Source organism: Grampus griseus (assembly GCF_964374135.1).
Source record: "Grampus griseus genome assembly, chromosome: 10".
NCBI classification, from domain to species: Eukaryota; Metazoa; Chordata; class Mammalia; order Artiodactyla; family Delphinidae; genus Grampus; species Grampus griseus.
This window is the reverse complement of record NC_139004.1, coordinates 55,902,018-55,921,045: the sequence shown is the minus strand read 5'-3', so window position 1 is coordinate 55,921,045 and position 19,028 is coordinate 55,902,018. Positions and strand designations below refer to the sequence as shown.

Genomic DNA, 19,028 nt, shown 5'->3' with positions numbered 1-19,028 from the left:
AAGATCCCACGTGCCGCGGAGGGGCTGGGCCTGTGAGCCATGGCCGCTGAGCCTGCGCGTCCGGAGCCTGTGCTCCACAGCGGGAGAGGCCGCAGCGGTGAAAGGTCCATGTACCACAAAAAAAAACAAAAAAAACAAATCCCTTATAGAAATTGGGGTAAGAAGTGTGACTGTGTCACTGTCTAAATCAGAGCAAAAAGGCTAAAAAGTCTAAATAACATCAGTCAGTTTATTCAAAATAGGTCGAACATTTCATATACTGTTCAGGGGAAGGACAGAGGGATTTTAAAATGTGCACACGGAGATATATATACTAACATGCTCACCATAGGACTATTTATAATATGGGAAAATTGGGGAAAAGTTAAATGTCAAAGGAGAGCAATGGGGTAACTAAACTGTGATATAAACAGAGAATGAATTATGTCCAGGGCGTGGCACGAGATGAAGCTGAACAGGCAGGAAGGTGTCAGGGCAAGTGCTGCGTACAAAATGAGGCCACTTCCTAAAGATGAAAGGTGAGTAAGCAGTGGAGCTAAGATGCTGCACAGCCTGAGGGCAAAGAATCAGAGCAAGTGGCTGACAGAAATACAGCCAGCTAAAGGCAGGTCAGGAGCACCATGTAGCAGACATCAAAACCACTCCCATGAACAGCTCTTACTACCTAATAATGAATGGAGTGCATGTATATGTAAATCTAAAACAAAAGCTTCTCTACAACCTTATATTGACTGCAGAGATAACAACAGTTTTCCTATACAAGCAGTTCCACAGCTGTGGAACCTGAAGAGTATTTAAACTTACAGTTCTGTAAGTCTCTGCTTCTTGCTGAAGGTCCCAAAGTTTGTTTTCGCTCTCTGTGAGGATTGCCTTCTTCTGCAGCTCTAACTCTTCCAAGGCCAAAGATTCTTGCTCTTCTTTTTCTTGAGTGATCTTCAAATATTCAGACTGACTTTTTTCCTGTGCCAAAAACAGTAACACCACCTTAGACCCACGTAGATCTTCAGCATTCCCAAAGCACTGCCACAGGAATCATTCATTTCATTTGATCCTCACACCAGCCCTGCAAGGTAGGCAGTATCATTACCTCTCTTCCCACACCCTGGTCTGCAGAAATAAGGCACTGTGGCTTTTTCCGTGTGATCTGGCCAATCTTTGCCACAATCACTATTGATATGAAAAATTTTGTTCCAGTAACCCCTACTACGTCTGCTATTTTTTCATTACTTAAAATGTTTTGCAAAATATCACTGAATGTGCAGGGTCACACAATTGTTACTACCTGTTCTCTGCATGCCAGTTTGGTATTTCAACTCTAGGCTGAGAAATTTATATGATTTATGAGAAATACCTCACTATAATAGGGAACCCCACACAGAAAAGTAAATCAAAATTAGAAGATTACATGTGAATATATGGATTAGATCAAGGAAATACTTATAAAAGCCTATATATCTCTTCAGATGGTCTGGCCCTGACAAGCTTCTTCTTTGACTGTCCTTAGTATACATCAGCATTCATATTAATACTGTTTACTGTTCTGAAAAGAGAAGCTCCAGAGAGCACTTTTGACATTTAGTGACTTTGGACTCCAATTAAGTATACTTCTCTATACCTATTGCTTAGGGTTCATGTGGCCAACAGTAATATTTTCAGTCCATTTCACTCTGGTGAAGCATATTGCCTTAAGTAAAGATTTTGTACCATATTATAAGTAGATTGATAAGAAAATATTAGTTTCTATAACATCAATTTAAAAACATCACTTAAAAATGTTATATTGTTTAATGTAAACTATATGTTAAATGCATCTCTATCTATGTCCGTAAATATAAAAGAAGAAATTTTAATAGTCTGAAGAATTTTGATTCTCAACTCCAAGCTAACTCCTCTGAGAAACTAGGTAGGAAGGGGAGTGGAAAGGGGTGAGAGCATGTGCACATACGTGTTTTACGTGTGTCTGTGTCCTGTGCTCGCCAGTGGGAATATGTCTGAATATATCAGTTCCCGAACACAGTATTAACAAGGCCAATGTTCAAGGCTCAGTGCCCCCAATTACTCCAGCATGAAAACCCACAACAGGTCTTTATGACTTGAATTTTAGCATCATTCCCAGCTTCATTTAGGTCCTTAATGTCTCGCTTTGTTCCTTTATTTCCTTGTCCCTATTTTAAATGTATGCTATCGTGTTATAGTTTTTAAGTACTCTTGTAAACAATTTTAAATCCTTTTTGGACCAACAAAGAATACAAATATGTACCCGTACAGGTGTACATTTCACAACCACGGACTAAACCACTAACCTCAGCCAACAGCACTGTCAAACCATGTGCCTGTTGGCCCCACAGAGATTAGAGAACTCCCTGACTCAGTTCAAGGATCACAGCTGCTGGAAATCCTCAGAGCCCCAGTTCCAGCTGAGAGTGAAAAAAAAAATGTGTAAAAGAAAGGAGATTAAAGGGACTTCCCTGGTGGTCCAGTAGTAAAGAATCTGCCTTCCAATGCAGGGGACTCAGGTTCGATCCCTGGTAGGGGAATTAAGATCCCACATGCTGGGGGCAACTAAGCCCGCATGCCACAACTACTGAGCCCGCGCGCTACAACGAGAGAGCTCGTGTGCCGCCAACTACACAGCCCACAAGCGTTGGAGCCCACGCGCCAAAACCAGAGAGAGAAAACCCTCACGGCACAACTAGAGAGAAGGCCGCATGTCTCAACAAAGATCCTGTGTGCCACAACTAAGACATGATGCAGCCAAAAAAAAAGGAGATTAAAATTATAAAAACTATTTCTCATCCTTTCATACTAAAAGTATTTTTTAATTATACATATTATCTCATGGATAATAGCTTCATATAAAAACAGTAAACTACATTTTCAGCATTAATACTTCACAGTTCAAGAGAAAAAATTTTTTGCTTTAAACTTCCAAATTATACTATTCCAACAAATCTTTCTATCTTTGCTTTTCTGGTTATTGTTTTAGTTCAGTCAGTTTTCTCATTTTACTTTATCTTTTTAAACATCATATGGATTGAAAATTACTGAAATTATTCTACTTAAAATGAAAACTACTTGGTCATTTTCATTTTGTCTTCTTTAAAATGCATTCAGGCAAACTCTCTGAACCTTAAGCTCTGATACATTCAGTCTGGTGAGTTTTTAGACATTCTTCCTAAGTTACGCAGTCGCTGCTTCAGTTACCCTATGTTCCCCTTTACTTCTCCCTAATCACAGCCTACAGCCAGGGTGAGAGGAATGATAAACAAACTGATTAATGAAAGCTTGTTAGATGAGAAAATTTAATTTTCAGATAATACTGAATTAACAAGCTCTGACAGCCTCATTCCTGCCTACGGCCAACCCTCTCTGCATACTCAAATGTTAAGGCTGCCAGTAGCGTGACCTCAAGCTGGGAGGCAGGGGTGAGGGGCTGACAACTTTATAATGTGGCCAAAACAAAATAGGTACTTACAAGAGCTACTTTCATTTGCTCCTGAAATTCCCTTTCTTGGGTCTGAAACTTCTTAGTCAGTTCCTGCTCTTTGCTGGCCAGCTCCTCTTCATGAAGCTTCTGTAATTTTGCAATTTCTTCTGAGGATTTCTGAAACGCAACCAAATAGTTAAAGTGAGACACCCAGAATAAAATATGTTAACTTTACAACTAAATAATACTTCATTATAATCAAGTTAATAGCTTCTTAAGAGGAAAAATTGGAACATATTTCCCACATAAATCAAAAGTCACCAAACTCTTGAGAGTTAAAAGAAAAACCAATAAAGTGTTGCTCCTCATTTAAGACAAAGAGAGCTGCAGCTGCAATGGTCAGTTCCTATGGGGTTGAAGCTCCAATTCCACATCATACAAAGATGTTCCCCACCAATCAGGATAGGGAAGCACAGTAGGAGGAATAAGGATGCTCTCAGAGAGGGCACTCCACCATGGTCAAGGTGTTCTGGCTACACCCATCTATTTATGCCTAGCTTTCCAGGCATGTACTACTACTTATTAAAAAGTATTGGGCTTCCCTGGTGGCGCAGTGGTTGAGAATCTGCCTGCTAATGCAGGGGACACGGGTTTGAGCCCTGGTCTGGGAAGATCCCACATGCCGCAGAGCAACTAGGCCCGTGAGCCACAACTACTGAGCCTGCGCGTCTGGAGCCTGTGCTCCACAACAAGAGAGGCCGCGATAGTGAGAGGCCTGCATACCGCGACGAAGAGTGGCCCCCGCTTGCCACAACTAGAGAAAGCCCTTGCACAGAAACAAAGACCCAACACAGCCATAAATAAATTAATTTATTTATTAAAAAAAAAAGTATTGACCTTGTTCTTTCTTGAATAGGAGGACTCAATCTTATAAAAATGTCAAATCACCCTAAATAAATTCAAAAATTTAATATAATCAAATAAAACAAAATGAGGGAAGGCCCACTGGACAAAATAAACATGCAAGAATAGCTGATCTCTTCTGAAAAATAAGAATAACAAGGAGAGGCTACCAAATAGTAGAACATTATAAAACTAAAACATATTATAAAACTGGTATTAGTGTAATACCAGCACATAGTCAGACAAAGCAGTGGAACAGCACAGAGAATCCAGAAGGCCCATACGTAGCACTACAATAATTTAGTATGTAATAAAGGTAGTATGGCATGTCAGAAGGGAAAACATGGGCTATTAAAGAAATGATTTGAAGGCTACTAGGTAGTCATTTGGAAAAAATTTAAGTTGGAGCCCTACCTCACTCCTCACACTAAATAAATTTCAGTTCGATCAAAGATTTAACCGTAAAAAATGAAAACATAAAAGTGTTAGATGAGAGGGCTCTCCTGGTGGCGCAGTGGTTAAGAATCCGCCTGCCAATGCAGGGGACACGGGTTCGAGCCCTGGTCTGGGAAGATCCCACATGCCGTGGAGCAATTAAGCCCGTGTACCACAACTACTGACCCTGGGCTCTAGAGCCCGTGAGCCACAAGTACAGAAGCCTGCACACCTAGAGCCCATGCTCTGCAACAAGAGAAGCCACCATAGTGAGAGGCCTGTGCATCACAACAAAGAGTAGCCCCCACTCACCTCAATTGGAGAAAAGCCCGTGCACAGCAATGAAGACCCAACACAGCCAAACACAAATAAAATAAAATAAATTAATTTAAAAAAAAAAACCTTGGTGTGATGGAAGGCAAAGTTATCAGGTCTGGGGATGGAGAAATGGGAAGATGTTGGTCAAAGGATACAAAAGAAAAAAAAAAGTGTTAGATGAGAAAAATAAAAAAAATTTTTCATCTCAACTGAGAATGTGTTTTTAAAGCAGAACAAAATCCAGATAGCATCTAAGGAAAAGAAAACTTTCTGCATAGCCAAAAAAAAACCCAAAACAAAAGCAAATCATAAACAAAGACAACAAATAACAAACTGAGAAAATTATTTGGATAAACGCACCTTATATCCAATGGCTAATTCTTACTATAGGTAAAAAGCTTCTACAAATCAGAAAAAGACCAACAGCCCAAGAGGAAAATGAATCAAGGATCTGATCGGGCGACTCAAAAAGGAAAACTATAAATTCCTGTAAACATACAAAAACATGTTTGTCATACTGGTAAGAGACATGCATATTAAAACTACACGACTTCCCTGGTGGCACAGTGGTTAAGAATCCACCTTCCAATGCAGGGGACATGGGTTCGAGCCCTGGTCCAGGAAGATTCCACATGCCGCGGAGCAACTAAGCCCATGCGCCACAACTATTGAGCCTGCTCTCTAGAGCCCGTGAGCCACAACTACTGAGCCCACGTGCTACAACTGCTGAAGCCCAAGTGCCTAGAGCCCATGCTCCACAACAAGAGAAGCCACTGCAGTGAGAAGCCCACGCGCACGGCAATGAAGAGTAGCCCCTGCTCAACACAACTTGAGAAAAGCCCACGCGCAGCAATGAAGACCCAATGCAGCCAAAAATAAATAAATAAATAAATTTATTTTAAAAAAAACTGCAATGATGTCATTATTTTAACTTAGCTTGGAAAGATAAAAACATTCAGGTAATACCATCTTTGTGATGGCAGGAACATATTCTAATACGTTGCTCATGAGTATAAACTGTCCTCCACTGAGCTTGTAGCAACTATCCAATAATTATAAATACACGTAATTTTTTCCTAGATTCCACTTCTAGGAATCTATTCTAAAGAAACACAGATGTGAGCAAATACGATAAGGATATTCACAATTTCCAACAGTAAAAACTGAAGCCTAAATATCCATCAGCAGAAGACTGATTAAATTATGAGCTATTCATACAATGAAGTCCTGAGCAGTCTTTAAAACAAATGGGGCATCATTATCAACTCAATAATAAAGAACAACCTCCATGACAGATTATTAAGCGGAAAAGCAAAATACAGATCAGTAAAAATAACATGCCATCTTTTGTGTTTAAAAAATAAATAAAGAGACTCCCGCGGTGGTCCAGTGGTTAAGAATCCACCTTCCAATGCAGGGGATGTGGGTTTGATCCCTGGACAGGGAACTAAGATCCCATATGCCGCGGGGCAACTAAGCTCACGTGCCGCGACTACTGAGCCTGCGCGCTCACGCACCACAACTAGAGAAAAGTCTGCGCACCACGACAGAAGATCCCACACGCCACAATGAAGATCCCATGTGCTGCAAGTGAGACCCAATGTAGCCAAATAAATAACTTAGTTAATTAATTAAAGAGAGGATTAGAAAACATAAGAGAGAAATTATATGCAGAGACTATCTCTGGGAAGTATAGCCAAAAAGGTACACATTCATTTCTCTATCAAAGTGCTTTTTTCCTATAATCTAAACATCACGAAATGATCAAGGTCTCAAACAAAATACAAATTAACTCTTCTTTACTATCAAAGATGTAGGAAGAGCCTAAGACTTAAGTTTCAACACTGCCGTAGCCCATTTCAATCCAGAATTATTCTTACTTTCATTACATGAACAACCTCCTGTTTCACGTGGCCTAATTCTTGTTGAAGTCTGTTACGCTCCTCCTCACTTGTTTTTTCAATGGCTTTTATTTGCTCCTCCATTTCTGCTTTCATTTTTCTCCGTGCTTCTTCTGTTTTTTGGGCTGTACTCAAGGCTTTTTCAAGTTCCTCAAAAGCTATAATGAAAACAGCAGAAAACAAGTATCTCAAGAAATACTATCATTGAGCTAAAGTGTTTTACATTCAATTTATGGGAACTAAGAGCAGCAGTAGCAGAAGAGGTTAAAAAACTCATCACTGTTTTAAGCCAAGAGATATTTGAGTAGTTAAAAGCCACAGAAATGTCCAGTCACTGAAAGCAATTTGTCATTGAAAGCAATTTGTCATTGAGTTCTGGATTCAGATCTTAAGATTGCTTATATGAACTTAAGCTCAGAAGTTAGAAAAAATATTAGAAAAAATATTAAATTACTAAAGATTGCCCACTCTCCCCACAAGTGTCCTTATGGATAGCAAATTCAAAGAAATGAAGACTTGTACCTACTTCTGTAGTATATAATTCCAATTGCTTTTTTGTTTGTGATGCAGTTCTTATTTAATTATCTAATTATTATCGATTATCTAATAATTATCTAATTATTATCAATAATTAGGTAATACTATTATATACTCACTAGGACATTTTTAAGAATGAAAAAATTATTCTTTGACTAATCTTATTTTTAAAAACCTCTTAACCATATGATAACAGCAGGGTTTTTTTTTAATATTTACTGTCTGAATCACATATTTAAACAATGTATTTTGATATGAAACCTACTACTGTGTAAGTTTCGAATTAGTGTAGTTAACTAGAAAGAAATCTTTACCTGATTCAACGTGTATAAAAAGGCACTACCAGCAGGGAGTTCTTGGGTGAAATAAGTAAGAATTCAGGCCCTTAATAAACAATCATCTAGGCTAGAGTAGTAAGATCTTTAAGGACAGCTCATCTAGTATCAAACAAAGTCATATATGATGGGTGCAAGAGCTGGGTAACTTTACACCAAAATATATATGTGTGTGTGTTTATGTATATTTGTATGTATATGCATGTGTGTGTATATATGTTTGTGTGCACTGCATATGTGTGCAAACATACACTTTCCCTCTCTCTCCCCTTCTTTCTCTCTCTACTGACAGAACAGCAGCCTGTGAAAATCCTACGGCTATTATCATCCTAGACTATTTCCTTTAGTCCTCACGGACTAGAAGACACCAGACTTCCCTTTACCAAAGAGACGAACTATAAATAAAACATCAATTTTCAAGATGGGTTTTAATCCTTTTAAGAAACATATATCCAGAGGTGACAGTTCATTGACATGTGTAGTATTTTCACTCCCAGTGGTATAAGAAATGTGGAACTTCAACCTATGATATCTCATTTAAAAGCCCCTTTATTAACCACAATTTGACTTAACAGACAGTGGTTTGGGCAAAGGAATTGCATACCTGAAGCAAACACGTATTCTAAAGCATTTTCTTAATGATGAACTGTAGTAGGTACAGAAAAAGGCAAGAGAAAGGCTGAATTCTGTTAACAACCAAGAAACACAACTTATTTTGCTCACTACGTTAAAAAACAAAACAAAACAAAACAAAAACACTTCTCTGGCAACCATGTTTTTGATATTAAAAAAATCTACCCAATTTATTCATTTTATATGCACAAAGTATAAAACTATAGTTCAAATAAGGTCTAAATTTCAAAGGCATATTAATTAGCTGAAATTATTTTTAAAGATTCCTACTCCAACTTTATTGATATTTGCCTGCAAACACCAAGATGATAATCCTTAGACATAAATATGTTGGTAAATAAAGTATTTAAAGGGAAATGCTCTTTGTTTTAGTTAGATATTCTTTTCCTATAAATTCTGGTGTCGAGCATTAAGAAGCTCCTCTTGGTAGGAATAAGAAATTAGTTTCCTGATGGAGTAAACTGATCAATTACGGGAAAGAAATTCTGTAGCAGAGTGCTTACTGCTTAGTTTGAGCTGAAGGTTTAAATCTGGGAAAGAAAAACATGGAAAAATGGAATGACGATATTTTAAAATGCTTATTAGATGTCATCACAATCTTTCCTTACTGCTAATATCTGGCATGTAAGATTGCACTTACATTAGCACTTCTAAGCACTTCACAGAAATATCTTAAATCAGGCTCTAGAGAACCTGAAAATAGTTTTGATATTCTTCCAGCAAGACAGTTTTAAATGAAAAACTTTTGTCAATTAAGCAAAATAAAACAAAACTGTACACAGTCAATACCAAGTGAATTTTCATTGTTTTCTTTAAATTCCAGAATCCGATATAGTATAAAAATAGATGTAGTGCTCTCACTTTCTCAAATAACAAAAAAAAATCTATGCCACAAAGTTCCTATTTGGATATAATTTTCCAATAGTTAACTTTTCTAACCATACTCAGTAAATTTTAGTATATTCTCCTATATTATATTCTAATTTTAGTGTTTAATCCTCCAAAATAGCTTTCCTAAGTCACTTGATTATCCATCATATTATGATTAAGGTAGGACAGATCTGGTTCCAAAGTTCTTTTCATCTAAATTTAATCCTTTCTTCCTACCTTCTGCCACCTTGTCAGAGAACCATATAATTTTATACCTAAAAAGACACCTTTGAGATGTCCTCATTCAAATGTAACAACTGAGTCATCCAACTTTGCCTTCAGATGATAAATCAACTTAAATAGGATTTAAGGAACAATCCTTACCTTGCATTATTTTTTAAAACCAAGAATGCTGACATTGATCAAGCTCAGCTGAGCAATAATATACCTTACTAAACCAGAATTTCTGAACCAATCAATTACTGATGGCTTCTAACTCTCAACAAAATGCAGCATGTTATTATACCTCTGACAGACATACAAAAACTCACTGCTTTCCACCTCCATCTTGCTTTATGAAAATGTTAAGTCCCCCCAAAATAAAATAAAATTTTAAAGAGGCAATAAAACACATTTCTATATCCACATACAGAAAACTTATTTCAAACCCACTCTACACTCTACCACAAATGAAGCCACTTCCTTACAGGAAGTCTGCATCCAACGAGTCCCATTTCAATGTTGAAGGAGGATATACTGAGAGCTTACTTACTAACCAGAAACATCTCACCTTCTGATCTTGCAACCACTAGACATAGTAAAGTGGTGTCCTTAGCCTATAATATTCTCAAGTGAATTCCCCACTCTTTCCAAAATGAAACTATGCTAGGATTTTAATGTTGAGTACTAAAGAAGTATGTTCTGAATGTCTACATAATTTGTCTTCCAATTACCAACACAGGATAAGTGAGTGGGGAGAAAGAAAGCGTGCATCAGCCCCAGCTGACAAGTCTTCTGCCAACATGCAAGAGTGCACAGAGAAACCATGGTCACAGCACACACCAACAGGAAGGCTAAGCACGAACTGCCGCCAAATGTTGCAAGAACACGTTGTGTTCTTCCAAAGCAAAATTCAATGTATCTCAGGCAATTTTTGCTTTAAAAAAAAAAAACTTTGAAAATATTTCTAGAAAAAATTGAATGTACCTTAAGAATGGTCCTCTATCAGTTAAGAAAAAACACAGGGCAGACCTTTTATTGCTGGCTCATCACTTTCCCCTTCAGATGAGGTTTACTCACATCCATGGGAATTATGAAAATGGACAAATGCTCACTATATGAGTTACATGAGAAAGGTTGGCAATCTACAGCTCAATAATCCAACCATTCATTCATCATATATTTATTAGATGTTTGACATCTGCCAAGCATATGTTAGGCGTTGGGTGATATAAAGAAAATATTTCACAAAAAGACAGTTGAAGTAATAAGGCAGGTGGGGGGGGGGTGAGGTGTATAAAAGAACTAATCCTCAGGCTAAGCTAGGAAGAATTTGCTTTTGCCACTTCACTGTCTTTCCCCCTCCTCATCCTCGATGTCCTAACCAATCATAATAAATAACAAATGCCGGAATTCTGAGATTCTAGGCAGCATTACTGTTTTGTTGCACTGTCCCAGGGGACACTTTACTGTAAAAATAACAAGACCCACTCTACTCCCCCTGCAGGGAAGAAGCAAAGAGGCAGAAATGTGGAAAGGCTGCCACCTCTAGATTAACTAAGAAGCTGATTAATAACATCAAGAATGAATAAGTAAGCCAGTGCTTATTTCTTTATCCCAGCAAAAAAGCTGCTAAAATGCATGTGATATAAAATCAAAAAAACACAGCTAGTACTATGAAATGAATGAAATGCAAATTAACAGAAAAAAACAACACAAAGATTTATCAGAATTCCCATCCAACCATCAAGTGTCTTTTGTGAATAAAAGCAAAAGTCTAGAGCAGCAGTTTTCAAAGTGTGGGCCACAAATCCTAGGGTCATGAGACCCTTTCTGTGACCCTATCACAACAGATTGAATGTAGAAACAGGCATGAAAATACAGCCATCTTCTATTAAGCCAAACAATAAGATAAGAAAAAATGTAAAGCAATGCCATTCTTCACACTAAATTGTGTTTTGGGAAATATGGGTAATTTTCATAAAAGTATTCAATACTTACATGTAATAGGTTTATAATTGTTATTTTTAAATGAACTGTTAAAAAATTTCTTAGTTTTAATTTCTAATATAATAAATATCAATCCATATAACCCACACAAACAAATACTCTTTGGAAACCTCAGTAAGCTTTAAGAGTGTAAGGAGATCCCTGTGATTAAAAAGTTTGAAAACCACTGGTCTAGAGTTTACATAAATGAAAATAAAATAATGCTACCACCTAGTGGCATAAACCAGATATTGCAATACTTGGGGCCTTCAGAAATTTAATAGTTGGGGCCTTCAGAAATTAAATATCACATGTGCAATGGAAATCTACTTTTCAAGCCACTTCCCAAAATACATAACAGGATTCACTCTAAGGATTAACTATGCTTTGACCTTTAAAATTTTTACAGCTCTATCCAAATTTCATGCACTCCTTACATTAACCATGCAAATTTACTATCAAATACTTTGAAAACATCAGGATGATCTTGAAAAATATTAGGCTAAAGCTAAGTAAATTTAATTAAATGGAAAATATGATTGTGTAGCAAAGAAATGTGTTCCTCTAGTTGCTGGTGCTTTCCAGTAACAGTGACATTGCCAGGGACATAAATAAGTGCAGGCTGATAATGACTTTCTAAAGGTATGTATGTACAGCTACTATTGTAGAAATATATCAAGCACCTACAAATACACGACTATGAAATAAAAAACTTATATTAAATTAAAATCTAATTCCATTTAAAATAATGAAATTTTCCATCAGGTGTTCATTCAGTGCCAAAATGTGTACATACTACTCACCTAACATGGCATACTTAAATTCAACTTTAATTCATACTCTTTTGCCTGAGAAACATGGAATTTTCTTTGTAAAGCTTATTCAAAGTACCCATGATAAGAAAAAACAGCCCTTACCCCAGTCCTGTTCATACAAGGCTTGGGAAAGGCACCGTGATTCACTTATTGGCATGTGTGGATGCACAAAAATAAGATGTTTTGTGAGACTTAAGACTCCAAGAAAACTCTGTTACATATATTATCAACAACTAACAAAGCACTTAAATACACATGTGATTTTTGTGTGTTATACAAATATGCATAAATCTTATACATTATTTAAAAATAAACTATTTTAAAGGGTCCTTCAAATAAATGTTCCACTGAATGTCTTTGGTATATCAGGTTTATACTATACAAATGAAAAAGAAACTTATTTCCTGCACAAACACAACATGACAATAAAAAAGCAAAGAATGTTGTGAGTTACTCTACATTTTAAAATGCAGACAATCATAAAACACAGAACTTCAGCAAAGACAGGGTACATGAAATGGAAACAGGTTTTACAAAAGTCAGTGCGCTCTGGAAACTTTCCTAATCTGAGCAGAATATTTCATTCATTTTGCACAGTTGTAGGCAAGAACATTTTAAGGACGAGGTGTTAATACTATGATATGGGTTCTTTTTTGTAATGGCTATATTTAAATCTCTTAAAGGTAATTAACAAAAAAGACTAAAAGTCTATGGGGAAGACTTTATCCAGAGGAAAAAATTCAAGGATGGAATAAGCTGTATTACAAAGTTGTTACAGTATTATTCAAAATAGTGAAAGTAGAAAATAATCTAGGTGCTGATCAATAGGGAGATGGTTAATGATGTACATGCATTCTGACGAAGCCATTAAAATGTTAGTACTTTAGCAACATGTAAAACTACTCCTAATATAATGCTAAATAAAGAAAAAGGAGCATACAAAATTATATGGACAATTATGATTACAATTGTATAAAATAAGGATTGAGAAAAAACTGGAAGTGTATTGAAACAACAGCAATGTGCTTTCATTTTCTCTATTTTCCAATTTTGGGGTAATACACTACATAATGATTAGCCAGCTACTCTACCTCCTATCCTAGGTAAAACATACACACACATGCACACAAAGAATACCCAAGATCTAGCGTGAACTTTAGCAGCATTAACATTCTGCACCGGTGCTGCATTGAAGAGGTAATATTCTAGACAATTAGTAATAGTACCTAGTACCTTAAAAAGTACCATCACATACTTAAGCTGAATCACCAGAATTCTCCAAATTTAAAATCTGGTTACTTGAAGATATGACCATCTGTTTTTAAGTAACACCTAGAAAGGAATACTATCAACAGTTGTAGTAAAATGGTTGTAACAAATATATTTATTTTTGGTTTTCTTTATTCACTGAAATAATTTTAACAAAAGTGCTATAGTATTGTACTTCAGAAAACATGCCTACCAGTTCCACTGTAGAGCAGAATAAGTACTACAAGCTGATACAGCATCAAGTAGGCAGGTTACCATATTCCCATAGTCTTGGTATTTTATGACAGTATTATTCTTTTTAAAATCAGAGACACTCAGATTTCCTTTGTCCTCCAACATAAGAGAATCATCACAGTTTGTCTAGAAAAACTATGAGAAGCAGTGCAATAGACTGTTTTCTAAGAAAAGTAGTGAGGAATGTATTTGAGCCACATTTTGATCTCCAGAATAAGTGAGCCCCCAAAAGTAGCCATTTGTCTACTAATATCCACATGTCAAGAACTGCTAAATATATGAGTTAAATTTTTTACAATCAAAAATGCATTAGGAGAGTTCAGATCCTTTGATAATTATTTTATGTAGACACATTTACTTCTAAAAACCTTAACAACCACAAACTTTAATGTTAGTGTTTCCTTCACATGGCCAGCTCTTACGTGTTTTTTAGCCTTTGAATTTTAAATCTAAGAAAGAAATATTTAACAGAGCAGTTGAATTCTCCAAGAGCCAAATGATGTTTATAAAAATTTATGAAAACTCTATTTCCTTTACAAAGACCTTTTCTCACTTTTAGTACCAAATTGGGACTTTTCTGTCAATTGGCAAATGCATTTTATATTTGAACTAAGAATCACATTATATTAGAACAATTCTGTTCAGACTCAACTAAAGCCATTAGATGAAATTCAGTTGATGCACAAAACTAACTTTCATTATAGATTTAAAGGGCAACATCTTCAATATGGAATCAGTCTGTTACAACTTTCTATCATAAACCTCAATAATTATGACTACAAATATAATTTTGAAAATATCTATAAAAGCACTCATAACTGTGTTATCCAAAGACTTTCCAAAATAAATATATCTATTAAATAACTGTAAATCTTAATTCTCTTTAAGTATTTATTAACTTTAAATATTTTGACAGTATTAACAGATAAGTTTCTCAACTTATAGGCTATGAAATATTACAAAAATATAGTTTTATGAAAATCACATTTAAAGACAAAATACATAAGAGGTACAATCTACCACGCATAAAATAAATATGGTACAAAGATATATTGTACAGCACAAGAAATACAGCCAATGTTTTGTAATAACTATAAATGGAGTATAACCTTTAAAAATTGTGAATCACTATGTGGTACAGCTGAAACTTACGTATTATTGTACATCAACTATACCTCAATTGTAGAAATAAATAAATAAAGACAAAATACATCTGTGCTTGGAGAAGCAAGAGAAGGAAGGCTGTATTACAAAAGAGTTGACTGGAACAGCAGCCTGGGAAATTTTTATCCTACATATGAATTAACTGTATATTTTGTCTGCCTTTTCATCATGTGCCCCTTTTTACTTGTTATTCATGGGTTTCTACCTCCTCACAAGATGCATCTCAATTTTAAAAGGAAATGTAATCCCTGACCGGTATTATTTTCTCTCAGCTGGCTACAAGAGTCAACAAAAGCAGTCTTAAAAATGAAAAGGCTTGACATGAGAAGCTGAGACTTTGCATTAGGTTTTCTGCTCACGGAAAGCAAACCTGTTTAACAGCATCTCACGAGTCTCCAGCTGCTTCAGCAAAGTCTTTAGAGATTATAATCTGAGAGATTCTACCCATTAATGCTCTCTGAAGGGAAATCTTAGGCTTTTGGGGAGCACATTTCTAAATTTCCCAGCCACTTGTCAATAAAACAACTATAAGGAGATGAGATATTTATGAGCACAACCAACTGCCTCTCTCATCCAGACCCATTCCTTTCCTTAAACCTTACAATCTGGTTTCTAAAATAACTTCTGAAACTGCATCCTGGGAATCAAATCCTCATGTAAATTAAAAGACATTTAAAAAAATCTTCATCCTACCTCCCCCACTTTCGGAAATGCCTCCTATATTCCCCCAGAAGCATAAGTATCCGCAATTCCTATGACTTCTCAGGTTACTTTTTTTGTTTCCATTTATGTCTCTTTGCCAAACTCAATATCTCTGTGTTAAGAGCATAGGCTCTGGACTCAAAATGCCCGGATTCAAATCCTGACTATACATTTACTCTCTGTGGGTGAATGTAAGCAAGTTACTTAACTTCTATGTTCCTAGGTTTTCTTGTCTCCTTTCTTATTTGTGAAATGAGGATAATAGTAATACCCAAGTCATAGAAATTTTGAGGATTAAATACAAATACATACACAAGTGAATACGAGCAAAGCATTGATGACAGAGCCTTGCATAAAGTAAGTCTGGCTATTAGCAACAGCAGCCGCTAAGGCTACCACCGCTTCCACTACCAGTAAAACAATCTTTCAGAGAAATCAGCCTCTTCTACAGATCGAACCATAGGCTTCAACCTTAGGCTAACGACTCCTAAAAGATGCTCCGATTTTTTATTTCCAAATTCCTACAGGTCAATTCCATCTGGAAACCTCATGATAGGCCCAAATTCAAAGAATCTAAGCAAATTCACCATTTCATTCTATTCCTCAGTGTCCCCATTTAGACTTCCTATTCTGACTTCACCTGATTCATTCGGCCTCCTAACCTTAAAACTCTGGCGTCATCTTGGACTCCTACTTTTCTTCTGCCCCTCCAAGTTAACTGGATACCAAATTCTGCAAATTTGACTCTTCCTCTCCTTCCCAGACCCACCATCCTAGTCAAGGTGGCCAAAGCTCTCAGTTCCCAAAGCCTGGACTTCTACCCTTGCTTTTAAGTTTGACTTTCCACTTCATTTCTTTTCTACCTACAACACTGGTTTCCATCACATTATGCTTTCCTATTACTGGTTTCCTTGTTTACCAAAGTCTAAACTCAGCTACTCACTTTTATAGACTTTAACAGTCAGTTCCTTCACAATCCAACTTCATTTCCCACTTCAGCAAGAATGGTTTCCAGTTGACACACACCCCCCCCCATGGTCACTGGGCCCGTTTATGATCTTAAATGTGAAATATGTGCTGCCCCCATCTCTCTGTTTAGGCCCATTCTATTCATTATCTGAGGCCCAAGTCAACTCACATCCTCACTAACCTGAAGGCACCAGTTCACTCTGCTCTCTCCTCTTTCTAGCATCTCTACTTTCTTTCCGAGCATTATTCAGTATCATACCTTGCTGAATACTGGTCTCTACACTTTACAGTCTAGCATTTATGGGGTCAAAACATAATGCAGTTATGTATAACACTGAATTATTCCATCAGTCTCTTAAAAAGCAGACTACATCTTATACTTTTTATTTACCCTAGAGCACCCAAAAGGTAGCAGTTATTTAATATGTACCATGCTGTGCCTACTTGGGGAGTTTCAAAGTTGTAAACCTGAATTTTGATAGTCTAAGGCAGTGGTCAGCAAACATTTTCTATAAGAGGCCAGATAATAAATACTTCAGGCTTTGCAGGGCTATACATAAACAGGCCAGGCATGGGCTGCATTTTACCCAGAGGCCATAATTTACCAACCCCTGCCTCTTCCGAGGAACAGTCCACAGTGTCTTTATAAAGAGTCTCTACAGTTAAACATTTTTATCCATATTTAACTAATTTTTCTAAATGTTGGCTGGTCAAGCACTTTACGTGATTTTTGATTTCTAACATAAAACAAGTAACCCCTGAGTTCTTACCAGCTCTTTCAGATTTTTCTTTCTGTTCCCGTAATTCCTCTCCCTGGCTAGTCATCTGCTTGATGTGACTACGAAGTTGGGCAATTTCTTCTTCTTTGATTTCCAGGGTTTCATGCATCTGACGTTTTGTCTCTGCTATTACCATCCCCTAAACAGAAGTGCAGACTCTAAAGCGTTTGCGTAACAAAACTGCATTATCAATAGCACATATCAAACTTACTTTAAAGGGCAGAAAACATAATGTCGCTTACTAAGTACAGCATACGAATTATTTTAGTATTTAGTATTTAGTTTATTTAGTATTTAGTCTGTGTCCTGTGTATATACTACACTATATACTACAATAACTTCAGTTACCTGGCATATCAGGGTATTCTTAATATAAAAAATTATTTTAATAATAACTTTAATATTTTAATTATTAACAACACATTTTAGTTAAAAGATTTATTTTATAATCTTTCTATAAATGTTTACTATAATTTTCCCTATCTTAGTAAACAGTTTATATTCAACAAAATATGACCTTTAGTACTTGGCTCAGAACCAATCATGAACTACTATTATTGAACTGCGCTGTAACATGGGGAAAGTCCCAGAGGCTGCTGAGAGTATAAGGTTACTGCTGCCACACTGGATGGACCAAGACTGCGGTACAGAGCTACCTGGTTTTTCTCTTTCCTCTTGTGACAGTCTCTGGTCCCAACACCACTCCTTATTACTGTCAGTGAGGCATTCCTCCAATTTGCTAATTGCTACTGTCTTCCCACTCTCTGGATAATCTACACAAGAAATGAAGGTCGGTAGGGGGAAAATATAATCAAATAGTATATATTAAATCAGTCATTTGCAACTAACAAAAAATGGGTGGTTCAACTTGTCTCTTGAAACATAAGACTCTGTGACAGCTATTTTATGATATTAAGCAGAGTATTACCTTACTTCCAGGGTTTGTCAACCCTTGCTTTAGGGTATGACTCTTCCAGATGGCTAATATTAATGAACAGATTAAAAACCAGGTAAGTGGGGCATTATTATACAAAATCCCAAAAGAAAATTGTGGGCCTTCAGTTTCTTCAAAAACCAAAGCACAATGGAAAAGAGAGAGAGAGAGAGAGAGAGAGAGAGAGAGAGAGAGGTGGAATCTATAGATTAAAAGAAGTCTTAAGAGTCACATCAACCGACTGTAATGAAAGAACCTCATTTGGATCCTGATTCATAAAAATGGAAAAGAAATGTATGGGACAAAAGGGAAAATCTGAAACTGTCTAGGTAGTTGACTGTACTAAGGAATTGCTATTAAATTTTTAGATGTGATCATGATAATGTGGTTATATTTTTATTAAAAAAAAGACCTTTATTTTAAATATCCATTAAAATACTTATGGAAGAAATAAGATTTCTTAGATTTGCTCTAAAACAATCCTGGGATGAGGGTACTGGGGGCTGGGAATGTACAGATGAAACAAAATTAGCCAGGAGATGTTAACTGTTGAAGTTGGGTGATGGGTTCACAGGAATTCCTTTTATTAATCTTT

At 36.4% G+C, this 19,028-nt stretch overlaps 1 protein-coding gene across 4 annotated transcripts in view; it reads right to left on the bottom strand.

Moving 5' to 3' along the window:
• Positions 1 to 19,028, bottom strand: part of GOLGA4 (golgin A4) — a 105,401-nt gene that overhangs the window by 35,178 nt on the left and 51,195 nt on the right. For all 4 annotated transcript variants that reach the window (XM_082664506.1, XM_082664507.1, XM_082664508.1 and 1 more), the window contains 4 exons: positions 17,491 to 17,638; positions 6,964 to 7,142; positions 3,476 to 3,604; positions 805 to 960 (listed from right to left, as the gene is read on the bottom strand). In XM_082664506.1, coding sequence (XP_082520632.1) covers positions 805 to 960; positions 3,476 to 3,604; positions 6,964 to 7,142; positions 17,491 to 17,638 — 612 coding nt within the window. The remainder of the gene's footprint in view (positions 1 to 804; positions 961 to 3,475; positions 3,605 to 6,963; positions 7,143 to 17,490; positions 17,639 to 19,028) is intronic.